Raw genomic sequence first — 27,752 nt, forward strand, 5'->3', positions numbered from 1 at the left:
TTGCTGTCCCCTCAACACACAGCCATTAATGTTTAAACCTTGGCAACAAAAGTAAGTACCATAAGTGGAAATGTCCAAATTGGGCCCAAAGTGTCAATATTTTGTGTGGCCACCATTATTTTTCTCTTGGGCATGGAGTTCACCACAGCTTTTGAGGTTGCCACTGGAGTCCTCTTCCACTCCTCCATGACGACATCACGGAGCTTTTGGATATAGAGACCTTGCACTCCCCCACCTTCCGTTTGAGGATGCCCCACAGATGCTCAATATGGTTTAGGTCTGGAGACATGCTTGGCCAGTCCATCACCTTTACCCTCAGCTTCTTTAGCAAGGCAGTGGTCGTCTTGGAGGTGTGTTTGGGGTCGTTATCATGTTGGAATACTGCCCTGTGGCACAGTCTCCAAAGTGAGGGGATCATGCTCTGCTTCAGTATGTTGGCATTCATGGTTCCCTCAATGAACTGTAGCTCCCCAGTGCCGGCAGCACTCATGCAGGCCCAAACCATGACACTCCCATCACCATGCTTGACTGTAGGCAAGACACACTTGTCTTTGTACTCCTCACCTGGTTGCCGCCACACACACTTGACACCATCTGAACCAAATAAGTTTATCTTGGTCTCATCCGACCACAGGACATGGTTCCAGTAATCCATGTCGTTAGTCTGCTTGTCTTCAGCAAACTGTTTGCGGGCTTTCTTGTGCATCATCTTTAGAAGAGGCTTCCTTCTGGGACGACAGACATTTGATGCCGTGTGCGGCGTATGATCTGAGCACTGACAGGCTGACCCCCCACCCCTTCAACCTCTGCAGCAATGCTGGCACCACTCATATGTCTATTTCCCAAAGACAACCTCTGGATATGACGCTGAGCATGTGCACTCAACTTCTTTGGTCGACAATGGCGAGGCCTGTTCTGAGTGGAACCTGTCCTGTGAAACCGCTGTATGGCCTTGCCCACCGCTGCAGCTCAGTTTCAGGGTCTTGGCAATCTTCTTATAGCCTAGACCATCTTTATGTAGAGCAACAATTCTTTTTTTTCAGATACTCAGAGAGTTCTTTGCCATGAGGTGCCATGTTGAACTTCCAGTGACTAGTATGAGAGAGTGTGAGAGCGATAACACCAAATTTTACACACCTGCATCCCATTCACACCTGAGACCTTGTAACACTAACTAGTCACATGACACCGGGGAGGGAAAATGGCTAATTGGGCCCACTTTGGACATATCCATTTAGGGGTTTACTCACTTTTGTTGCCAAGGTTTAGACATTAATAGCTGTGTGTTGAGTTATTTTGAGGGGACAGCATATTTACACTGTTATACAGGCTGTACACTCACTACGTTGCATTGAAGAGTGTGATTTCTCACACTAGTACATTTTGGGACACAGGCTCGTTTAAAGATTTTCAGTGTTGCTGTTTAGCTGTAATTTTCTTCTTTCTCATTTTGTGAACCCACACACTTTATGAAACGTCCAATTGAGTTATATTTAACAAACTTTATTTTGCCTAATGAGGCAATGTGACTGACCAGGTTTCAAGTTGTTGGCAAAAGTGGTTTTAGAGAAAAGGATTTTTGAAGGTTTTAAAAAAGTGTTTATATAACCCAAAATAGTGGCACAAAGTGCCATCATCTTGGTGCAGCGGTCTCTGAGTTATAGCGACTTAAATGGACATGCAAAATTTGCATTGAAATCAAATCATGTATAAGTCGTATATATTATTGGTTCCTTGCCATAAAAATAGACACCAGAAATAAACGTTTAACCCCTTCGCATCTAGTGACGGTTCTGTGCCATACCTGGTACGTCATGCAAACCCTACAGGGGTCATCAAAGAGGCTCCTCCCGGCAATCACTGGAAATATGGGACCTCTATTGTGTCTCAAATGGGGGGCTGTTAAATACAAATCACAAGTTGTTTTAGTAATTTCATGTACCCAGGGAAAACAAATTCCTGAAATACTGTGTTTGGATAGAATGGGTTTAAAAATGACAAAAAACGACTGCCATGTTCAGACTGGCACTAAAATGGTTAAATCAAAAGTGTTAAAATGCCCCTAGTAAAATACTTTAGGACGTCAACTTTCAAAAAATATATACTTTTGTTTAGCAGTTTTTCCTTTTATGGACGCTTTTGGGGCGCAACTCCCAGCATACCACGCCTTTAACCCCTGCAATCCCAGGGGTTTTTGGTACCTCAAGTCCCAGAGTAATTTTGCTATTTTTGTGCTATGTCGGTTCAGTGATTATTCTCTTTTCCTGTGAATAGTGTACCCATGTAAACTATATATTGTTTTTTCAAGGAGAGATAGAGCTTTCTTTTGATACCATAGTTGGATGATTAGCTGAAAATTTAGAATGAGAAATTTAGTAAAAACTAGCGACAATTAGAAGAAAAACCTAATATCTTTTAAATTTTCCCTCTGAATCCTCACAAAATTAGGTAAAGTGATGGAAAATCCCCTCCAAGTTTATCAATTCAGGTGTCCTGATTTCAGAAATACCTAATTTATATAGATTTTCCAGACTTTCCCAGCACCAGGGAGCATACTATAAAGTGTACATTTTTTGTATAATTTTTATGCCTATGGCTTAACGGGTTTGGGGGTTGTGAACGGAGGCAGGAGGGTTATACTGGCTAGATGTTATGCTAGGGCAATAGGAGGTAAGGTTTTTTATTTTTTTATTATCTTTTTTATATATATTTTTTGTATTTTTTTTATTTTATTGTTTATTGTATTTTTTATATATTTTTTTACACAAAAATGGTTAGAGGTCACAATGACATCACTTAGCTCACATTATTTTTTTATTATTATTTATATTATTATTTTAATGAATTTTTAATCATTATTTTTTAAATTACCGTTTTTTTTTCTGCTTCTCTGTTTCAGGACGGGAGGGGGGGTTAGAGACATGGTTTCTCACTCCCCTCCCCGCGATCCCCCTGCACCGATCACACTGTGATCTCTATGCAGGTTCTCACAGACGTGCATAGAGATCGCAGCGTCTGTGCCTCATCGGAGGACAGGATATCCCCTGCAGGGGATCGCGCAATTGGGCAGTTTCAAATGTAACAGCTTTCATGCGGGAATCAGATCGGCGATGCCGGCTTCTGCTGTCAGTGGGAAGTCCAGGCTGTCAAACGACAGCCTGATCTCCCGTGCAGCGGCAGGGATGTGTCCCTGACGCTGCAAGAAGGGCTGGACGTACTGGTACGTCCATAGGGGTTTCTTAAGAGGCGTTTTTTGGACATCCCGGTACGTCCATAGGGGATTGAATGGGTTAAATGAAAATACCAGGCATATGAGGTGTTTCCATACCTGTGAACTCTCCAGGTTTGACCTGGAGATTACCGGGTAAGCGCCGCTCCTCCGGGTTGCGGAAGCGAGAACATGCCCCGCTCCGCGCCCTTTTAGTGTTTTCCCACTGACATCAGCGGGAACGCCCCCTCACGTCAGCGTTAACTCCCATTAACGTCACCTGGACTGCCCACCGATGTCGGCGGGACCACCCCCGCTGACGTCAGTGTGCAGTCCTGGCCGCGTCCCGCAAGGGAAGGCCCCGGTATCCGGAGCCCATAAGTTCCCAGGTATGGGTGTTTCCCTAAACAGGACAAATACCTAAATACAATTTTGAAGGGTTTTTTTCTTCCCATTTGCACTGGTTATATATATATAGTTGTTATAGCTGAAACTGTGAAAAAATTCCTTTTTCCCCCCCTAATGTTTAGATATTTTTCATACCAAATGATGGTTTACATATATAATTATCTCAAAAGAAAACTGTACTTTTGCTGAAAAAAAAACAGTATGTAACGTGTGGGGGTGCACTTAATGTGTTAGTGTGCAATCAGAGCTGAATACAGTCATAGCAAAAGCACAAAAATTGCTCTGGTCATTTAGTGCAAACATGGTAAAAAAAGCTCCGGTCCTGAAAGGGTTAAGTTCAAAGCACTAACCAAAAAAAATATCTAATTTACCTTTAAAAATTGTCCCCGCCTATAAATGTATGCGTTTGACCTCACGCTAGTGACGAGATTTGAGGGGTCATTCGAATTCTTGCAATAGCATTGGAACGCATGCGCCATTCCCTTTGAAGGGGATTTTGCGACGGCGATTGGATAGGGGGAGGGGACAAAAAGTTGGTTGAGGCTTATGGGGCAGTTCGGAAGGTAACGTGTGCGTGTTTATCGTTTGGAAAAAATGCTAAATGCATATCGAAGTACGGAATCAGTACTTTAATATGCATTTATGTTTTGGACGTTAGACTATTCCCTTATCCCCCCCCGCTACGATAGTGTATAGGTCAGACGGATTACGCGCTGGAATCTCCCCGCGTCGTGCCGTTGAAGGCAGGTGTGGGACGTCAAGCTTCTGTCTGGCACAAAGCCATTTTCTAGTTTAAATTTGTCTGTCCTTGTTAGAAGAGCATAGGTCTTTCGAAGCTGTGGAGAGAAATGCATTATCTTATGGACTAGCTCTGCTCAATTTAATTGGGAGTCTCCTCTACGTTTTGTATCCTATTCCCTCCATTATCTTGCATCCATTTGTCAGGTCTGGGTATGTATAAAATCATGGCAAAAGGCTTGAGTTATTTGCATGTTGCCGAGCTAACATATATATATATATATGTCATAATAAAAATGACCATTTGCTAGTCTGACGGTTTTTGTTAACTCATTGTATTTGTCATAATCGCTTTAATTCGCACCAAAGCATTTTGAATTTCTGTACTATATTAGCATTTCCTACAATTTTACAAAAGGTTTATTTTTTTAAATAAACTTAAATTCCTTCAGTTTAAATGTAATTAATATTACACAAAGCGGCAGTGTAATATACGTTCAATAAAATGTTTTTAGATACAGGATAATCTTACAAGTAAATTACCATAAAGTGTCTTTGTTAAGCCATGTTATCTGACTCGCAGTCCCTAATATACATCATATAGTTTACTTTTATTTTCGCACATGTGCAAAGTATCTTAAAATACAAAAAAATATAGGCGATTTTTATTTTCCTATAATGAACAGGGCTAAATAAGGTCGTTTGAGTAGGGCCTCAAACTGATACTGTTGATATATAATGAAATATATATATATATATATGTATATTTTTTTGCATACCATACCCTAGTTTTTGCAGGACAGTGCTGATTTTCTGATCTCAACTGACTGCCCCAGGGAGGTGGAAAACAAATCAGTGGAAACCTGTGCAGATTTTTACTACTTGTGAAATGGCAATGTCCCATGATGTCATACCTCCCAACTGTCTTATACAAGTGATCTATTGGAGTTCGGTCTTGACCCCAAATGTTGAAGGGGAGACATAGGTCATGTCAAACTAATTTAATTTTCTACGATTAAGTAAGTAGAAGTGTAGATCAGCCTGTTGCAGTGGACGTAATCTACTTGGATTTTGCCAAGGCATTGACACGGTTCCACATGATAGGTTAGTATTCAAACTGAAGGAAATTGGTCTAGATGAATTTTTGTTCTTGGGTTGAACATTGGCTTAGAGAGAGAGTACAGAGAGAGTTGTTAGAAATGGTACATTTTCAAGCTGGGCAAAAGTGGTAAGTAGTGTCCTTCAGGGTTCTGTTCTGGGACCAATTTTGTTCAACATATTTATAAATGACCTTGCAATAGGCGTTGAAATCATGTTTCTGTGTTTGCAGATGACACTAAACTCTGTAAAGCCAGTATCACAACCTCATGCTGATGAGTCCAATTAGTTTTGTCTAAAGGGTGTCCTGTACAGCAGGCAATTACTTTCAAGGGATCCATATGTAAAGTGGATATAGAGGAAAAAGGTAATAATTGTTAACCCTATTTGCATCTGTCTACCCAGAATCTCTTGTGGTTGTGGCAGCACCATGAGATTTCTGAGGGAACAACAAGCCTTCTGGCTTGTCTGGTGTCTGTAGATTAGTGCTTCTACATACCCCTACATTTTAGTGGAAGTGTTTTCAATCACCTTTACCCACCATAACTTATGTCATGGTAAGCTCTGTAAAGTAATACAATGTGAGCAGGATATTACTTTGCTGCAGAGGGATTTAGATGGACTGGGCACACAAATGGCACATGAAATTTAATGTAGATAAATGCAAAGTTATGCACTGGGGTAAGGAATGCACAAGTAACTTACACCCTAAATGGTAGTGAATTAGGGATAACAACAAATGAGAAGAATTTGGGAATTGACAACAAACTAGGAAGCAATGTGCAATGTCAGTCAGCAGTTGCAGCGTTAACCCCTTCAATGCCGCGATCGCGGCATTTACGGGTTAATTCCCGTTTTGTACGGGGCTCTGCTGCTGGTGGTCTGCCTGGAAGCCCAGGCAGACCAGCAAAAACGAGCCCCCGCAAGCCCTTTGATTCCTGTAGGCATGGAAGCCTACAGCAGTCATCAAACACTCCCCTCCCTGCAATGGCTGGTCTATAGACCAGCAATTGGGTCCCAGCTGCCACCGGCAGCTTCAGGGACAGGGAGAGCGACACCCCCTTGCTGCCTGATCGCTCCCTGAGAGCGACAGTGCAGTGTTAACCCCTTCAATGCCACAATTGTGTGACACATTCGTGACATTGCAGGGGTTAACATTTGTCCCCACAAGCTTGTGGGGACTAAGTATCAGTCAATGCTGTGCTCCAATGGAACATCAGCATCGAAAGAGTTAAAAAATAAAAAAATTTAAAAAAAAAAAAAAAGCAGCACTGACCTGAAAGCCCAGGGTGCTTCCAGGTCAAATGCTGTGAGTTTAGTAAGTGTGCTGATGATGATCAGATCACTCCTGACCAACTGTTAGTTTAACATTTAACTGTTAGTTCTAACTTTTTTACCTGGCGCCTAGATTCACAACAAATTTGTCAAATCTGTTTAGTTTAGAAAAATGGCGCCTCAGAGGCGATATGATAGCATTATATACATATTTCGGGGGCCAATACAAACCATTGTGTGGAAATCTGTTCATAAACAGGACTATGCATAGGACGCGTGGTCACGCGTTTAGACTGGAAGAAAGGAATTTTAATCTAAGGCAAAGGAAATTATTTTTTTTCTTTTCAGTAAGGACAATAAGGATGTGGAATTCTCTGTGGAATTGGATGAATACTTGCAAAAACATAATATTCAGGGATATAATTTTTAAATTATGAGGAAGCAGCTTCTCGATCCTAGGAGAGATCTGACTGCCATTCTTGGGTCAGGAAGGATTTTTTCCCCTAGTTTGTCCAAAATTGGAAAGGGCCACAACTGGGTTTTTTGCCTTCTTTTGGATCAACAGCAAGAACTTAACAGATATGGGAAAGGCTGAACTTGATGGACGCATGTCTTTTTTTCAGCCTCCAGAACTTTTTTTCTTATTACTAATAACTACTAATGTCTAAAAATGTTTTCAAAAATATATATATTTTTTTAAAACAATTCTAGTTTTAGCATATTTTAAGCAGGTGCATATTAGCCATGCGTATGTGGTTTAGTGCTATTATGTTAGCTTGGTTTGGTCTGTAAAGACCCTGCAGGGGATATCCTGTCCTCCGATGACCTTCAGGATGGCGTCACCAGTGACGCAACCCGGAAAGGAAAGCCCGATCGCGCGAATGGCGTTTAAAAATGTAAGTTTTCCGGCTTTCGTGCCGGAAGCTGTTACATCAGCTCGGACACCAGGAAACCGGCGATACTGGCTTCTGCTGTTAGGGAAGAGTCCAGTCCAAGAGTTTGACAGCCTGATCTTCCGTGCAGGGGCAGGAATGTGTTCTTGCCGTTGCAAGAAGAGCAGGACGTACCGCTACGTCCATAGGGGATTCTTGGGATGCATTTTTGGGACGTACCGGTACGTCCATTGGGGACTGAAGGGCTTTGGTGGATTGGAAAGATCTCCCTTGTAACCAGCCCATTGTGCAGCTATATGCCCCCCCCAGACCTGCCACCCTAGACCTGGATACGTTAATGGACAGTGTGCCACTCACTCCAGAATGCCTTCTGTTGAAACTAGCAGCTATGTTTATAGCTTTTAGCTCTTTGCTGCCTTAATGTTTTAATATGGGGGGGGTAAGACTCCATAATTTTTCACCCATACACTTTGTAACTGAATGGTTAGCACACCGTATAGGTCCAAAGTACCCCCTACAAAGGGACACCTTGTTGTTATTCAGTGACAGGTGCACTTTGAAACTACAACACAGTCCAATGGAGTTTGCTTTACTAATACCTGTAACTATTTTATTTTTTGGAATGGAGATAATAGTTCTGCTCCTCTATTTGACTAATCATGACATTGTGTGCCGTCATGATAGTTTTAATCAAAGTACCGGCCAGTTCCCGGTGTTCAAGAGCCATCATTTAACCTCCCAATGTCAGAAGTCTTGCACGATCAGCTTGCATGGATACTTCACGCTAACACTAAACCAAAGGCTCCGTTTACAGGGAGTGCGTACTGCTAATCGATCAGCAGCCTCAGAAAAGTACTAAGAAAAAGACTAAAAAAAGATTGCTGCCTTATGGCAATGATCAATGCATGGAACAGGCAGACTATGATGGCTGCCTGCTACCATGCTATCAAAAGTTTTAAAAAGTGTGCTAACAGGTTGCCAGCTGGTACACTTGAAAAAGTGATCTCTGCTGTCATGCAAGGGATCAGACATTGTGCTACAGCCAGCCCCCCCCATGCATAAATCAATCCAAAATGTAAACTATATATACCCTACATTTTTTTTGGCATTTCTTTATTTTCTGTGTGCCTACCTTCCCCTATGCTCTGTGCTGTTGCCCACATGTTGTGACGGGACACCCTGTACCCGACTGGGTACTCCCGCCAAACGTTGCTTCCTCCTGCCGGGAAGCCAGCTATTAACCCCTTTAGCACCGGAGAGAACCAACGTTGTAGAGAGAAGGGGAATGCCGCTTGCGCTGGAGCTGCGTTGGCACCGTGGCTAGCCGAGGCTTAGCAACACAGTGTGACTATTGTCCTAAAAATGACAACAAAGTATCATAGCAGCCCACCCCAAGCATCAGCCAGTGCTCATGTTAAGGTGAAAACAGGACTCGGTTCATTTGGAAACACACCAGTATTTAAAGAGTACACAGGGTTAATGCACATGCAATAGACACAGAAAGCCACACACAGTTCCCCATCAGGTTCTCCTTTGCACGCAGCTCAGTATTTGCACTAAGCACAGTAGGTGGGCGCTATTGTAGTCCGTGGGGAGGATGGTAAACACGGGCGGTTCCCTGACTTCTAGCTGAAACCTGCTGGATATCGGATCCACATCCAAATACTGGCCATGGAGCTCTCCCAATGGTCCTGACCCGATGGAGAGTAAAACCACACAAATACCTCCTCCCAAAATGCAAGTGCCCCAAATCTGTTTCCGAGCTCTGCAGTCTTTAGAGTCTCTTGCGCTTTGGGGAAATGTGGCACTCTGTAGCAGAGGGAAGAAGGCCTAGTGGACCTGCCTGTACAGAGCACCTTTGAAGGCCAGGGCCCATAGTCTGTAGGAAGGGGGCTGGCACTCAGGCCCCTCCCGGAGCCCATGGCACGTAGGCTTCAGTGACACGCGTCATGTAGGGTGACCGCATTTTATTTCTGCCATTCAGGGACTCACTATGAAGCGCATGAGATTACACACACAGGTATATATAATATATGTATATATGTGTTAGACATGCATGTTTAACTACATAATTTGTACTTATCTCTTTGAAGTAAAGACTGATTGAAATATGATTTAAAATCGTAACAGCTGAACTGGCAGTTTTCATTCTTTAATATTGGCCCCACTGCCAATATACCGTATTTGCTCGATTATAAGACGAGGTTTTTTCCAGAGCAAATGCTCTGAAAAATACCCCTCGTCTTATAATCGGGGTCGTCTTATAATCAGACCTCAAATAGGTCTGACTATGAGACTAAGATCCAGATCCACTGCAGCGATGCAGGGGACCTGGATCCTCCTGTGTATGCCCCCCCCAAACTTACCGGTGCTTCTGAGTCCCCGGTGCTTAGTCCGGGCAGCATATAGAGCTCTACGCGATTCGCGTAGTCCGGGCAGCATATAGAGCTCTACTACTGGATCCTCCTGTGTATGCCCCCCCTCAACTTACCGGTGCTGCTGAGTCCCCGGTGCTTAGTCCGGGCAGCGTGTAGAGCTCTACGCGATTCGCGTAGAGCTCTACACGCTGCCCAGACTAAGCACCGGGCACTCAGATGCAGGGGACCTGGATCCTCCTGTGCTATGCCCCCCTCAACTTACCAGTGCATCTGAGTCCCCGGTGCTTTGTCCGGGCAGCGTGTAGAGCTCTACGCAATTCGCGTAGAGCGGAAGTTGTCTACGCGATTCGCGTAGAGCTCTACACGCTGCCCGGACTAAGCACCGGGGGACTCAGAAGCTCCGGTAAGTTTGGAGGTGGGGGGGGAGTGTTAAATGGGGGCATAAGGCATTTCTGGAGGCAGAGTGCTCTGTGAAATGCCTTTTAACCCCCTTAATGCCACTGTGCCTCCAGAAATGCCTTTTAACCCTCTATACGCCACTCTGCCTCCTGAAATGCCCTATACCTCCCTATATGCCACTCTGCCCCATAATATGCCTTTTAACTAGGGCTGCAACAACTAATCGATAAAATCGATAATCGATAATGAAATTCGTTGCCAACGAATTTCATTATCGATTAATTGAATCGATTATTATCGATTATAAAATGAGGGTTTTTTCAAAGCAAACGCTCTGAAAAATACCCCTCATTATATAATCCGTTTGAGTGACTCACAGCAGCAGCTCCTACTTACCAGTCCCTCCCTGTAATCACTGTGACAACTGGCCCCGCCCCTTCCTTCTCCCAGAAGGCCAGAACCACATGGCTGTGACACTCATCTAACTGTAAGTATAAAATTAATATTTGGGCTACTGAAAGTTAGGGGAGGTGGGGGTTAATTTAGGGGCAGTTATGGTTAATGGGGTGTTTAGGTTGAATTTAGGGGCAGTTATGGTTAATGGGGTGTTTAGGGTTAATTTAGGGGATGCTGTGGTTAATGGGGTGTTTAGGGTTAATTTAATGATGAGGACTGAGGGTTAATTTGATTAATTTAATAAAGTTAACTTAAGGTGCAGTTAGAGATAAAGGGGAATCTAAATCCTGGGGGCCGTGAAGATTAACCCAGTACTTATTTATAAAAGTATGGTGTCAGTGTGATGCGAACGGGTCTGTGACTCTATGAGGGGACTATGAGATATTGGGCATATCTGGGGAGGACAGAGTGACATCTGGGGGTATAACGCATATACATTATATAAGGCATATGTGGGGAGGGCAGTGTGGCATGTCTGGGGAGGATGGAGTGGTGTATCAGGGGGTATAAGGCGTATCAGGCACAGTGGCATATGTGGGGGTGGATTGGCATATGTGGGAGGCAGCGTGGAGTGGTATATGTGGGAGGCAGCGTGGTATATGTGGGAGGCAGCGTGGAGTGGTATATGTGGGAAGCAGCGTGGTATATGTGGGAGGCAGCGTGGAGTGGTATATGTGGGAGGTGGCGTGGTATATGTGGGAGGCAGCGTGGAGTGGTATATGTGGGAGGCAGCGTGGAGTAGCATATGTGGGAGGCAGCGTGGAGTGGTATATGTGGGAGGCAGCGTGGAGTGGCATATGTGGGAGGCAGCGTGGAGTGGCATATGTGAGAGGGAGCGTGGAGTGGCATATGTGGGAGGCAGCGTGGCATGTCTGGGAGGCAGCGTGGCAAGCCTGGGCTCAAATGTGCATCAATTGGGGGGCCTGGTTGGGAAATAAAGACAAGAAATGCATTTTATCAAAGTTTTTTTTTATTCTGCTGTTTGTATTTAACATCATTTGTTTATTAAATAATTTTAAATAAATGAAAAATTTACATTCATTTTTTTTATCCGATTAATCGAAAAAATAATCGGCCAACTAATCGATTATGAAAATAATCGTTAGTTGCAGCCCTACTTTTAACCCCCTAAATGCCAGAGTGGCATATAGGGGTATAAGGTATTTCTGGAGGCAGAGTGGCACTTAGGGGGTCAAAAGGCATATCATGGGGCACAGTGGCATATAGAGGGTTAAAAGGCATATCATGGGGCACAGTGGCATATAGGGGGTATAAGGCATTTCTGGGGCAGAGTGGCAAGCCTGGGGCAGATGTGCATAACTGGGGGGCAGATGGAAAAAAAAAGGAAATAAAAACAAAATATTTTTCTCAATCATAGCTTTTATTAACAAACAATTGTTCACATAGTTTACATGAATTAACATTTACTGGTAAAACTTTTTTCCTATAGGGTCGTCTTATATTCAGGCTTTTTCTTTTTTTCATAAATTAATATTCAGATTTTGGGGGGTCGTCTTATAATCAGGGTCGTCTTATAATCGAGCAAATACGGTATATTAATATTAGACCCTGTTGCAAATATATTTTATATTGAGAACATTGGACCCCAGGGCAGCGTTTCCTTGGGCCACGCTCCCTAGCATGCAATCCCTTCCTCTGCTCCCACACTAAAAACAATATTTCACCAGAGTCCGTCTGTCTCTCATTCACTAAGCCATACATACATAGCCTTATGTATAGATCAACTGAATAAGACATACAAACCTTATATTTGCAGGTATACATAAATAATGTATGGAAGCATAAATGTAAACTCAGTACTGAAGGTGTAGATCAAATAAACAACCTAAGGAAACAGTGTTTGTATGGCTTATTCATTGATCAATACCTGCAATGCTGTTTCCTTAGGTTGTTTATTTGATTTTTTCCAGGTATACATAAATATTGTATGGAAACATAACATAGCGATATAGATCAACAGAATAACACAATATACACTTCACAGGATTGGGGCGCAGGTACATGTGGAGAAAAACAACAATAATAGTGCAGTAGAAAGTGTACAATTAATAGTGTAAATGTGCAATGCACTCACAAAAGTTGCAGTATGGGAAGCTCATCAAAAGAAACCAAAGGGCTTGTGGTCTTCTTTCAGTCTGTAAATGTACAAAACAGAAACCCAAATGGTGCAGAATCTTTTTATCCAAAATTTTTATAAAGTAGAATAAAAATTATTTAATGATATTAACTTCATATTAACGTATTTGCTCGATTATAAGACGACCCCCCAAAATCTGAATATTAACTTAGGAAAAAAAGAAAAAGCCTGAATATAAGACGACCCTAAAGGAAAAAAGTTCATGTAAACTATTTTTTTTTATAAAAGCTATGATTGAGAAAAATATTTTTTTTGTTTTTATTTACTTGTATTTTCTAACCTGTCCCCCAGTTACGCACATCTGCCCCCAGGCTTGCCACACCAATATGGCACTGTGGCCCATGATATGCCTTTTAACCCTCTATATGCCACTGTGCCCCATGGTATGCCTTTTGACCCCCTATGTGCCGCTCTGCCTCCAGAAATGCCTTATACCCCTATATCCCATTCTGGCATTTAGGGGGCTAAAATGCATATTATGGGGCAGAGTGGCATATAGGGAGGTATAAGGCATTCCAGGAGGCAGAGTGGCATTAAGGGGGTTAAAAGGCATTGTATAGAGCACTCTGTCTTCAGAAATGCCTTATACCCCTATATGCCACTCTGGCATTTAGGAGGGTTAAAAGGCATATTATGGGGCAGAGTGGCATATAGGGAGGTATAAGGTATTTCAGGAGGCAGAGTGCTCTATTAAATGCCCCCTTAACGCCACTCTGCCTCTTGAAATGCCTTATACCTCCCTATATGCCACTCTGCCCCATAATATGCCTTTTAACCCCGTAAGTGCCAGAGTGGCATATAGGGGTATAAGGCATTCCAGAAATGCCCTATGCCCCCATGTAACACACACACACACACACACACACACACACACACACACACACACACACACACACACACACACACACACACACACAATTTCCTGCTGTATTGCCGGAGCAGCGAGTTGACGTCTCCTTCCGCTGCAGCCGGAAGGAGGTATATACCTTCCCCGGCTGTCAGAGATCAGACTTCCCCACACCGGTGCGGGGAACTCTGATCTCAGACAGTCGGGGAAGCTATGCGCGACGGACACAGACAACCCCCGCTGCTAGCCACACCTCCTTCCGGCTGCAGCGGACGTTGTCTAAGCGGATCGCGTAGACGTCAACCCGCTGCCCCGGCAATACAGCAGGAAGCACCGGTAAGTGTGTGTATGGGGGGGGGGGGACAGGAGGATCCAGGTCCCCTGCAGCGGTGCGGGGGATCTGGATCTTAGTCTCATAATCAGACCTCTATTTGAGGTCTGATTAGAAGACGAGGGGTATTTTTCAGAGCATTTGCTCTGAAAAAAACCTCGTCTTATAATCGAGCAAATACGGTAATACATATCAATATATATTTCCTATATCCACATTAATTTAGTGTACATAAAAAATTTATGAACTGGTGTACATAATGTATGATCATGTTCCTATCATATTTATCAATGGCTATTTTTATAAACAATAATTTTTAACTTATTTATATTAATTTATATTCAATTAATAATGATTATTATACCCGTATTTATAATGTTATTTATATCTATTTGCACTATGGGTACTGTTATACTCACCTGCCTGCACTTTCTATTATGTGCACTTTTAACATTCCATGCTTTCCATTACGATTGCACATTCTTTCCTTTATTAAGACCGTTTATCTGATTGCTCGAAATAACAACACAACAATATATTTAGAAGTCCCATATGTTTTATTAAAATCCACTTTCTTTCTGTCCGGCACTCCGTTGTACGATGAGCGGCTCGTCATTCCTCACTCGTTTACAATAACACTGATGCGAGGAGGAGTACCGCCCTCAGCTCACGAGAACAACACAAAAACTTTATTGACAACTAACGAAAATGAGACAATACGAGCCGAACTAGAAGACTGTGAGGACATCTGGACGCGGTTACGGGACGACGCAACGGAATGACGTCATCACGCTATCAGGAAGTGCCTATATAACGGACTTTTTCTCTGGACTTTGTTTACTTTATTTTTTCTCCTGAGGACGCCATTTTTACACGGCGAAACGCGTTGAGAGCTTATTTTATTTGAGTATATTGCATTGTATGCTGCTAGTCTCGGATCCTGATTCACCTGTGGATGTTTGATCTGCTGTCCCACTCTCGGATTTTTATACTGTATGGTCTATCTAGCATAACATCATTTGAGTTATGCCACCAATTTTGTAAGTTTTTTTCTACTTTATTAAAATTTTGGATAAAAAGATTCTGCACCATTTGGGTTTCTGTTTTGTACATTTCCAGACTGAAAGAAGATAACAAGCCCTTTGGTTTCTTTTGATGAGCTTCCCATACGGCAACTTTTGTGAGTGCATTGCACATTTACACTATTAAGTGTACACTTTCTACTGCACTATTATTGTTGTTTTTGTTTTACTTGCGCCCCAATCCTGTGAAGTTTATCTTGTTTTGAACGTTTATGAGGAGTGTTTTTCGTTTGGGAGCTGCAGAACGTGCAGGAGATTTTTTCTAATTATCACATATATTATTCTATTTTATATTCCTTTTTCACTTTTACTCACTGAATTGGTGACTTTTTCCTTTTATTTTATAACACACAATATACACTCTGAGGAAGCCTGTGCTAGGCGAAACGCGTTTGTGTGTTATTTTATATTAACCTTTTGTTGGTTTTTATTACCAACAGTTTAAAATAAATAGTTTTTTTTAAAGAAGTATTTATCTTGCTCCTGGACCTTTTTTAATTTACAAAACAGAATACCTTGTCAGCCACCACTATATCCTTGGTGAGGATTTTACCACCTATGCGCTAAGGAGTGAGCAATTCTATCACTGCTCACCAAAAAGGAATTGAGGACACTCCAGACTGCTCCAAAAGGCTGCTGCTAAAGAAATTCCAAGGCAAGGATTATACCACCTAAATGCACATTCTGGGGCTAACTGAAGAAACCCCCATATTACATAGTGCTGCCAAAGAAATCTTTAAGGCGAGGATTATATCGCCCAAGCGCATACTTTGGGGCTAACTGAAGAAGCCCCCACCAAATGTGAGTAGCCCCTTGTGACCTTCATTTTATAAAAAAAATAAGCTTCAAGAGACATATTGCACTATTGTGTTTCTCTTTCTTTCATATATTCACATCCGTGAGAGCGCAGCCACTAACCCTCTTGTGAACTAGAATAACACACAAACCCAGCTTTGCAGGTATAGATCAATTGGAAATCACATAAAAACTCGGCATTAAAGGTATAGATAAAACCTCCTAAATTACAGGCATAGATCACAGGTTGCACAACCCAAAGCCAGCCCTGGCGTCCACATTGGCCACATAGAACTTGACCAGCATCCAAATTACACGCACAGGACTTGTCATCTTTGTCCCCAAACAGCCCAGCATGAGTCAACTTTGTCCCCAAGCAGTCTGGCCTGTGCCATCTTTAACCCACAAACACCCTGCTCGTGCCATCTTTGCCTTTCTACAAATCAATTATACATCTATGATACACACAAACACTTTTACAGTCACTCACTAATTCAGACTTTCATTCACACAATTCATCCACACGTTCATTCATTCTCTTTATTTCAATATTCTTACTACCCCTTCTCACTATCTACCCTCTCCCCCCTTTTAAAGTTCACTTACCTTCCTGGAGTCCTGCGGTGGGAGCGCGAGGCCTCTGTCTCCCTGCTCTGCCGTGTTGCATGCTGCTTCACTGCGCTCAGCATGAATTGCCGGCACTGCCACCGAGCTAGAGGCCTTGCGGAAGAGACTGAGAAGCGCCGAGTGGTTGCTGAAAACTTCATGAGTAAACGCTCGGCGCCCCTCTCTCTCCTCTGCGTCAAAAAAAAAAAAAAGACCGCGTTTAAAGCCCCTGATTCTGGGACATGTGGTCGCCCTAGCGTCGCGTAGTGTACAGATTTTTAAAAACAATATCATAACATATACATATAGGGTGTTTCTGTAATTCGAAGGGACAACTGTTATTGTTGACGTTAAAAAATAATAATAATAATAATAAACACTAAAAATAATACATAACTTTTGCTAAGATTGGTGGCCAAATGGCTGCATGACAAGAGCCTACTTTCTACTTTTCAAAAACATGTACCTTCGGTTATTTATTTGTTCGTGAGTACTAATACAATCCCATATACACTCCCAAATAATGCAACAGCATTGCTTTGAAACAGTAATGTATGATTTCTAATATTTGCCCTGTAATTGCCACAAATATATTAACCCCTTACGGACCAGACTTTTTCTTTTTATTTTTGTACCTTTCATGACAAAGGCTGTTTTAACACTTTTGTGGCGCTCGTGTTTAGCGGTAATTTTCTCCTCTCCTTTTTAGTGTACCCACACAAGTTATATTGGGGGAGTTCAGGCCAAGAAGGGCTTTCTTCAGATACAATTTGATTATATCATCTGTTTTTTTTTCACTTTTATTTGAAAAATCTTTTACTCCTCTACAAAAACGAATGAAAATACCCACTAAATAGATTCTAGTATTTGTCCTGAGTTTAGAAGTTTTTCTATTTTAAATCTGGTCTTTCTGCCTCGTGCTATTTGGGACATCTTTAAAGCTGGCCAATGCTATTTACCCCCGCGCCCATCATACCATATATTTTTGAAAACTAGACATCCCAGGGTGTTTCAAAAACTGGTATTTTAACCCATTCCGTGCACTAATTCTACTACCACCCTTTCTCAAACTTTGGTAATTTTTTTGTGTTTTATCATTCAAATTGTTCTTCAGGTGTGAATTTACAGCTCCTAGCATATGCCACTGTCACAGTATGTATTCAGCAACATCTACTGAGTACAGTAGATGCATGGGTTTGTTGGGTTGTTTGGGAGGTAAAATGCCACATTTGGGAAGTGCGCATTTTTCAACTTGTAACTTTATATATGGTCTAGGGCTGCAACTAACGATTATTTTATATGTGTATATTCGGAGTCTCTGAATGCCTCGCTATCGAGGCATTTAAGCGACACCATTTTAAAACGGCCATCTGCCTCCCTACAGTGTAAGGCGAACATTGATGCCACTGGGAGGGGCAGCACTTGCCCCCTGATGCCCATCTCGGTGTTGCTGAATGCCTCGGCATCGGTTTGGTTAGGTTAAACCTAACCTGCTAATTTAAGTATTGTTTTAAGGCAGGGAATGTAAATAAAACAATTCTGCACTTTGGAAAGTGACTCAAGCAGTAAGATATTCTGCTAACGGGGACTGGTAAACTGGTAAAGACACCTATATCCCTTGTATTGTAATAAGGTCTTGAACTAAAGACTTTGAAAGTTATTTTTATAACAATTTTACCAATAAAAATAACGTTCCACAAATGGTACCAGTAATGGCCTTTATTGCATAAACAGTATGTATGTTATATTTATTTTACCTTTAGACCAGACACTCTGTTATACTGTTATTTTTTGTAGACGTGGTTTATTCCAGTGGAAGCAAATGGATTTGACATCATGGGTCATCATTCCCCTTCTTCTGGGCAGTGCTGGAGTCTATGGTCTGTATAGAGTGTTACAGAGACTGCGCAGTAATGCTTACATTCAGGATGCGGTTGTGGTGATTACTGGGGCCACATCTGGCCTCGGCAAAGGTAGGTTTCATGGAACAATAATGTTTTACACGTTTCTTACTTTTATGAGCATTTACTCATGTAATAAGATGGGAACATACTAAGGAATGAAAAGAAGAAATCGTCCATAAACGATGGAAGAAATGTCTTAGGGGTTTGTCTAAATCTCACACCGATCAGCCATAACACAAGTTTAAATGGCAAGTAAAGGTTAATTTTCCACATCTGTGGCTTTTCAATTTCAATAAGTGTCTGTGTATTAATAGTCAATGAGTTTGTTAGCTCTCACATCGATGCACTGAACAGGCTAGATACCGAGCTATGGGAAGCAGGAAAGACTTGTCAAAGGACATGCGTGACAAGGTAATGGAACTTCATAAAGATGGAAAAGGATATAAAAACATATACAAAACCTTGAAAATGCCAGCCAGTACTGTTCAATCACAGAAGTGGAAAATTTGAGGATCTCTTGGTCGAGCCAGAAAGAAGCCTTTACTGTGCCAATGCCACAAAAAAAACCTGTTACAAAAGGCAGACAGCACCTTGACACCCCTCACAGCTTCTGGAACACTGTAATTTGGATTAACGAGACCAAAATAGAGCTTTATGGTCACAACTATAAGTGCTGCGTTTGGAGAAGGGTCAGCCAGGCCTATAGCAAAAAATAAATACCAACCCCACTGTGTAGCATGGTGGGAGTTCACTGATGTTTGGGGGGGGCTCTAAAGGGACAGGGAATCTTGTGAAAATTGATGGCAAGACGAATGCAGCATGTTATCAGAAAATACTAACAGACAATTTGCTTTCTTCCGCACGAAAGCTGTGCATGGGATTCTCTTAGAGTTTCCAGCACCAAGATTACCCTAAGCATAAGGCCAAGTTGACCCTCCTGTGAAGTGACGGTTCTGAAGTGGCCATTGCAGTCTTCTGACCTTAATATCATCGAGACACACTTTTTTTTTTTGCTATAATCACACTTAACCTGTGATAGAAGTCCTAAGTAAAATGGCAATGCTTTAATTTATGCTACATGTTTTAGAAGACCTTGAGGTAAAATGATCCCCTGCAGCACTTAAGAGGTGTAGCCCCTTCTTCAGATAGGACAGGAAACAGATAAAAACTTGATCCTACCTACCTAGCATGCTCTTAATGCAAGAAGCCCCTGAATGATTATGTATTTGCCTCCTGTTCCAGATTCAGTGAATTCCTGAAATGTTGTGAGCACCATTGAGCTTTTTGGGACCCAGAGTCCTCAGTCTATTCCAGTGGTGCTGTGCTTCTTTAATTTGTAGACGGTAAATAACAGTCTGTCTCTTGAATCATTCTCTTCTGAGGAGGAAGGGAAATTCAGAAATGTCTTTTTTTTCTCATGTAGGAATGCGCTGCAGCGATAACCACAAACAAATCTACTATTCCTCTGGAAGATACGGCTCATTTCCAGGATCCTGTGCTTAGGAAGGCAGAGGGGGCTGTCAAGAAGGCTTTAGAGTTAGCTGAGGCTGGGTTCTGCCCTAGTATTGCGGCAGCAGTAGCCTGTTCGGTAAAATTATGGCTGCAACAGTCTGAAAAGGATCTGGCCCTAAGACTGGGCAATGAGGATATTGGTCCGTCACTGGTTGACATGTCAGCTGTCGCGCAAACTCATTTGTGTGACTCCGCTATTAAGTCTATTTGTATGACAGCCAGGACCCTCTTGATGAAGTCTTGGGTGGCTGACGGTGCATCCAAGAATAAGCTATGCAGTATGCTGGGAAAGTATCCAAGAATAAGCTATGCAGTATGCCTTTTCAGCGAAGACCTACTGGAACGGGTTTTGGGAAATAAATACTGGGCACCTTAGTGTAAGAATCCCCCCCAACTTCAAGTCTACCTCCTTTGTCCTTTTCAAAGACCAAGGATTGTGTCAGATACTACAGGGACTAGCCGTATGCCGCTTCCTTAGAAATAAAGCAAGAAGGGATCAACCAGCCCCCTCCAAGTCCTGATGCCAGGCCTCCTGTTTGGAACAGTCCAGCATGGCAGTTCATTACAACTAGACTTGCGCATTCATTTTGTACTAATGCTTTTTCTTGCTGAATTTTACAGTTTCTGCGATTCCTCCTAATAACGCACCCACAAATGCAACATTGGACGAAAGTAGGGCTGCAACTAACGATTATTTTAATAATTGATTAGCTGATTTATTTTTTCGATTAATCGGATAAACAAAATCCTAATTTTTATTTTATTTTAAATAATGTAATGAACAAACTGGGTATTAAAAAGACAAAAAAAAACCCAGCAGAATAAAAAACTTAAAATTTACACTTTCATCTCTTTGTCACATTGGCATTTCTCTATTCACCTTCTTATTTTACTGACATAATAAAAGCTACCAGAACCCAAACACAGTGTTTCTCAAACTAGGTTTTAATACTTAGTTATTAGTAAATATTAATTCATATGTTAACTATTTGTTCATATTTAATAAAAACTATGAGAAAAAAACCTCTTGTTTATATTTTCTTTTATTTGCCAAACTGCCCCCAGTTATGCACATCTGACCCCCAGCTTGGCACTCTGCCCCCAGTGATATGCAACTGAGCCCCCTGATATGCCTTATAACAATATGCCACTTACCCCCCATTTATACCTTATACCGCCCTATATGACACTGTGCGCCCTGATATGCCACTCCGCCCCCAATAAATTCCCTACACCACCCTGAAATTCATTATACTCCGTGATTCACCACTCTGCCTCCCCAGACATGCCACTCTGAAATTCAATATACTCCCCATACACCACTCTGCCTCCCTCTATATACCACTCTAACTCCCCTAGATATGCCACTCTGCCTCCCTGAAATTCATTATACCCCCATACACCACTCTGTCACCCTGAAATCCATTATACCCCCCCATACACCACTATAACCCCCCCATACACCACTCTGCCTCTCTCCCCGACTCCCTGGTGTCTTGTGGGGGGTGAACCTCCGTTGCTGGCTGGCACTTTCACTGGAGCCTCATAGAAACCCCAGCGGAAGTGAAGGGGAGTAGCAAAGGTTCTCTGTGCACATCGTTCAGACACCCACCAGCTAACAGAGAGGATGATCCTCTGCAGGAGACCTGGCTTCTCCTCTCTGTCAGCCAGTGGGGGTCTGCACAGACAGCCTCCGTTACTCCTTCGCTTCTACGATGGACCTGCGATGAAGGTCATGTGATGCTGGCGCTGCATCGTAGAAGCCCCAGCGGAAGTGGAGGGGAGAGGCAGCGGTTGTCTGTGCGCATCGCACGGACAATCACCGGCTTGACAGAGAGGGGAATTTAGGTCCCCTACAGCGCTGCGGGGGATCCGGATTCTAGTGTTATAATCCGATCTCTGTTTGAGAGGAGTTTCTCAGAGCATTTGCTCTGAATAAAACATTTTTTATAATCAATAAAAATCGATTCGACTAATCGATAATGAAAATCGTTGACAACTATTTTCATTATCGATTTTATCAATTGGCTATTGCAGCCCTAGACGAAAGAAATGGAAAAACAATATGAAAATCTTTGTTTATTCGTTCCATCGCCGGTTTAATTAACTAAGAGGAGGAGAATTTTGCCTGCATGAATGAAGAGGGACATTCAGTGAGCTGGTCTTTGTGACTCCTGTCACATCATGCTGACGGCCTGTTCAATGACTGTCCTGCATCTTTCAAATAAAATAAAAAGCAGACTAGTAAGAAAGAGCCTATAGAAGAGCAGAGCAGTCAGGGGATCTGTTCATTTAACTGTGACTGCTTTATGTAACACTGCTGTGCTGCATCTTGGCATTTTATAGAATGAGATTCTTATGTGTGAGACTTGATGAGCCTCAGCCTGCCATTTGCCAGTGCCTAAGACTCTCTACAGTTTTGATTAAGATCATTAATTTATTTAACCCCTTCAATCCCAGGGGTATTTGGTACCTCAAAGCCCGAAGCAATTTTGCCATTTTTGCGGTATGTCGGTTTAGCGATTATTCTCCTTTCCTGTGAATAGTGTACCCATGTAAACTATATATTGTTTTTTCAAGGAGAGATAGAGCTTTCTTTTGATACCATAGTTGGATGATTAGCTGAAAATTTAAAATGCGAAATTTAGTAAAAACTAGCGAAGATTAGAAATAAATTTTCCCTCTGAATCCTCACAAAATTAGGTAAAGTGATGGAAAATCCCCTCCAAGTTTATCAATTAAGGTGTCCTGATTTCAGAAATACCTAATTTATATAGATTTTCCAGACTTTCCCAGGACCAGGAAGCATACTATAAGGTGTACAATTTTGTATAATTTTTATGCCTATGGCTTAACGGGTTTGGGGGTTGTGAACGGGGGCAGGAGGGTTATACTGGCTAGATGTTATGCTAGGGCAATGGGAAGTAAGGTTTTTTAATAATTTTTTTTTAGCTTTTTTTTTTTTATATATATATATTTTTTAAACTTTTTATTTTAATTTTTTAAAATTTTTTATTTTGTATTTTTTATATATTTTTTTTTACACAGAAATGGTTAGAGGTCCTCCTATGGACCTCCTGAACATGCCAGTGACATCACAGCTCACATTATAATATTTTTTAGTATTATTTATATTTTAATTTTTTTTATATTTTTTAAATGAATTAACATTTTTTTCAGCTTTTCTGTTTCAGGACAGGAGGGGGAGTGAGAGACATGGTTTCTCGCTCCCCTCCCTGCGATCCCCCTGCACCGATCACACTGTGATCTCTATGCAGGTCCTCACAGACCTGCATAGAGATCGCAGCGTCTCTGTGCCTCATCGGAGGGCAGGATATGCCCGCAGGGAGATCGGACAGCAGAAAGTGACAGCAGTGACAGCCTGATCTCCCGTGCAGCGGCAGGGTTGTGTCCCTGACGCTGCACGAAGGGCTGGACGTACCGGGGCGTCCATAGGGGTTTCTTAATAGGCGTTTTTTTGGACGTCCCGGTACATCTATAGGGGATTGAAGGGGTTAAGATCATTTAACCAGTTCATTACTATTTTAACCTTATAACTCTAAGCTCATTTTTACCCTCTTTCTTCCATCCACTGATCTCAAATTCCCTATTGAACGTCTGTGTTTTATTTCTTGCTTCTATGGCAACCAGAGGACAAATGTGATTACCGAAAATGTTAGAGAAATTTCGTCCGTAGGAAGACAAAGACGCAAAACATTTTGTTGAATATGAATTTTTTCGTCTGGCTTTACCAAGTTTTCAAGAGCTTGTCCATCTTCCGTTTTGGACTTCAGACTATTACCAAAATAGGACAAAATACCTGTTTCTTTTCCCCTTGCTTTCTAGCGATGATAAATATGATAGGGGAAATCTAACAGAAATTATAAATAGACAGTATATGATACATCTGAGGATTTCTCTGCAACTTAATTTACCTTCCCATCATGATTAACAGGCATTTACATTATACTGTCATTCTGAAGAACACTGCTATTTAAGTGAATCTGCAATTGTACTTTGGGACCACCTGTGCCAAAGATTTATCTGTTACCCATCAGGGATTGGTCTGCCATTGAGTTTTACTGTTACATATCGTTTTTTGATCTGTGGGCATTCACACTATAATGTCAACCTCCCTTCTCGTTCCCTACATTATACCTGAAAACCTTATCACTCATAACCTGAGCCAAAATTTTTTAATATATTTTAGGGTTTTGTCTGTATATTATACCTTTCTTTTTCTAATCTATTAATGTTCCATTTTTTTCTTCCTATTATATTGTATGGGTGTTTCCATTATTTCTTGTCATTCCTTTTAGTATATCACACAAAATGTGTGTTTTCAGTTTCCATTACAATAAACAAAATTGTGTGATTAAAAAAGAAACTTAACTAAAGATCTCCACGTACTAATCATATACCATCTTGAATACTGTTGATGTAATGGAAGGTCCATGTACCATTATTAAATTAGATAGTAATCTGTGAGGAATGCATCTCAATCATTCCTTTCTAGAATGTGCTAAGGTATTCTATGCAGCTGGTTCTCGGTTAGTGTTGTGTGGTCGCAATGAAGAAAGATTGGAAGATCTGGTGAAGGAGTTAAGTCGGATTGGAAAAGGATCCAATCAGGTATGTTACTTTTATATACAGCCAAGTGAAACTTGCTTGTTTTGCATGAACATTATCTAAATTTGTGGTATGTTGATGACATAATCTATACAATGTAATTGGCCTAAAAGTACCTATAAAGGATCATTTATCTTTTTACTGGAATTCAATGTTATGATCATGGAGAGCTACTTCTTGGGCAAGCCAGTTAATCAAAGTTTATGGAGTCTGGCGCTCTGTGCCTATATTGGTTTGTTTAAGATGTTAAAGGAAATCTGACATTTTTCTATATTCTGATCATTACACAAATTTATCCTATTTAATGGTATTTTAAAATTAAGGAACTTTTCTTGGGTATACTGTAGCATGGGAGCATCCACCTTAACCTCATATTATAAGGATTGCCATGTGTTTCTCCCATTTTGCCATAACGAGAGGAAGTGTTTAGGATGGTTGAGCTCAAGCTTGAGCCCCACAATCCATAAAGAGCATGCACACAAGCTGTTACTAACTCTTTGCATATTATTGCCTTATTATTACCTTCAGGATTTCAGAAGTAGAAATAGTGCTTCAGAAATAGAAATATGATAACCCCTTTGCGTTTCAGCAGGAGTATTTCTCATTGTGGTAACAGCCCTGGAGGCTATTTGATAAACATAAATTGTTTGTAGGGCTGTGTGTGTGATAGTTCCACATGTATACTCTGTGGCATTGAATTTATCTGTCCAGCAGACTCACAAGCCACACAAAGTGATATTTGACCTGTCTGATGTGGAAGCTGTTTCAAGTGCTGCAAAGGAAATATTTCGCCTTGTGGGAAAAGTAGACATTCTTATTAACAATGCCGGCATAAGTTACCGTGGCACTATCATGAATACTAAAGTAAGCGTTGACCGAATGATTATGGACACCAATTACTTTGGACCAGTGGCTTTAACTAAAGGTGAGCAACATTCTTAAGGGAAAAAAAATCTGAATTTAGGGTTCTGTATTTTTTGTATGTGTTAACCCCTTAAGGAGAGAGTCCTTTTTACACTAGTGGACAACAGCATTATTGTTCAACCATAGTTGATTATTTAGTGTCCACACACAAATTATATATTGTGTTTTTTTCAGTGCAAGTAGTGTTTTTTATTTTGAAACTATATTCTTTATTATAGTCCAATAGTTAGTATGAAAATATAAACAATAAAAAAACACATTGTCTTATAGCTTTAAACGGCTAGTGCAAATGACAAATAAAAAGCCAATATATAGTCAAATACCTGTACAAAGTTTGGATACAACTCACATACCTAAGATTTGCACTCATTTTAGAAGTTATAAGGAAAATAATAAAAGGTACGTGTAACTTTAATAGCTATCAGATCTCAGATGTTTGTGTGAGGTAGACAACCCAGGGTGTTCCATATGCTCACTTTTACAAATTTCCATATCCGTCTCTTCCAAATAACGTTAAAAAAAATGTGTTTCAAACACCAATTTGTGTTCAACATTCTCAAAGTATAGTGATGCCTGGGCCAAAATTGGAGCATGCATTTTTTGCTCTGAAAATGCGCATTAACACCATTTTAGACATCTGTTTTTGACTTTCACTTGTTGTTTTCTAAATATTAGTAAATATGATATATAAAACAAGTTAAATTGGGACAGAATAATTATGCCATTAAGATTTACTGAGATTTTTTATTCAGTTGTTTAGACAACTAGGTACATGAACGCAGATAAATCAAACCACCTTCTGGTATAATTGTTGGTTCTAATGTTGTGTTTTTTTGTTGGCATTGGGAACTAAGTTTGTTCCTATCATTGTATTACTTTACAATTATGACAACTTCACTGCCCCTATATTAGTAACTAATATTGCAGCCCCTGTTTTCATTAAATAAATTTCATTTCTACTTGGACGCAGTGAATTTTTTATTTAGATGGCTTTCTCTACACCAATTACAGTGTCCCAGAATTCTTAAACTCTAAAATCGCTAGGGAGGGCCCTTACTAATGCACTTGTTAGCTTTGAGATGAGATTTTCATTGCAGTACAGTCCAGTCTGGTGAAAGAACCCCTCACGTAAATTTTTCAGATACATTAAGAGATTAAAACTCTGAGATATATAAGTGACCATCCCATTAAAGTCCTGTTACATAGTGAATAAACCCCTATGTTCTTTGGCTACATCCACATGTCTGTACATATGTGCATAAAATCATGCAACCTCTTTCAATGATATCCAGTGCACCAGTGAGTTTTTTTTTTTTCTTTTCTTTCTTTCAAGCTCTTCTACCATCTATGACCAAGAACGGACGGGGACACATTGTTGTGATCAGCAGCGTGCAAGGAAGAATAAGCATTCCTTTCAGATCGGCGTGTAAGTATATAAAGCAGTCAAGTGTCATATAACAAAATAAAGGAAGTTGTGAACACTTTAAATGTATTTGTAAAAAACAGTATGAAAAATAAAGCAGAAATGCTGCCTGGGCCCATTTTAACCATAGAGTCTGCATTCAGTTTTGCAGACTTAAAGGAGCAGTCACAACTATTGTTGTTTCATTAATAAAACCAAACAAAATTTAACTACATTGTAAGGAATTTAACCACTTCAGGACCTGGGCTTTTTTTTTTTTTTTTTTTTTTTAACCATGTTAGCGCTAAAAGTCCAGAGCCGTTTTTGCTATGTCTTTCTTCAACTGTATTTCCTCCTTTTCTCAATTAGTGTACCCACACAAATCATATATTGTTGGACTTTCATTTGAAAGAAAAGCTGGGTAGTACATTGTTTCGTTTGAAATAACTTGAAAAAGTGAGGGAAAAAACTCATTTTTAACAGTTTTGTATACATATTTAAGCACGTTGAACCAATGGGGAAAAAATATTTTAAATATATTAATTAACTTGTCCTCATTTGGAAACCACTCTCTATGGTCAGGATTTTCATCTATTTTGACCGGTATAGGACAAATATTGCAAGGCGTGCATCACGTTTTTTCAAATTTGGCATGGTAGGCTAATAACTGTAATAGTGGTCAAAGATACTAATTACCCCCCAAAAAATT

The 27,752-nt window shown here is 41.0% G+C and overlaps 1 protein-coding gene across 3 annotated transcripts in view; it reads left to right on the forward strand.

The window, feature by feature from the left end:
* The first annotated feature begins 4,089 nt into the window (after window positions 1-4,089).
* DHRS7B (dehydrogenase/reductase 7B) overlaps window positions 4,090-27,752 on the forward strand; it is a 29,832-nt gene continuing 6,169 nt past the window's right edge. Inside the window, exons 1-5 of one of the 3 annotated variants that reach the window (XM_053470693.1) lie at window positions 4,090-4,179; window positions 18,470-18,645; window positions 24,605-24,720; window positions 25,429-25,642; window positions 26,975-27,067. In XM_053470693.1, the coding sequence (XP_053326668.1) occupies window positions 4,163-4,179; window positions 18,470-18,645; window positions 24,605-24,720; window positions 25,429-25,642; window positions 26,975-27,067 (616 nt within the window). In that variant the 5' untranslated portion in view covers window positions 4,090-4,162. Of the gene's footprint in view, window positions 4,180-4,362; window positions 4,568-18,469; window positions 18,646-24,604; window positions 24,721-25,428; window positions 25,643-26,974; window positions 27,068-27,752 lie in introns of those variants that run through there. The other 2 variants (XM_053470694.1, XM_053470696.1) reach the window with 2 other exon arrangements.

This window comes from Spea bombifrons, chromosome 7 (genome assembly GCF_027358695.1).
Source record: "Spea bombifrons isolate aSpeBom1 chromosome 7, aSpeBom1.2.pri, whole genome shotgun sequence".
Taxonomy (NCBI): Eukaryota; Metazoa; Chordata; class Amphibia; order Anura; family Pelobatidae; genus Spea; species Spea bombifrons.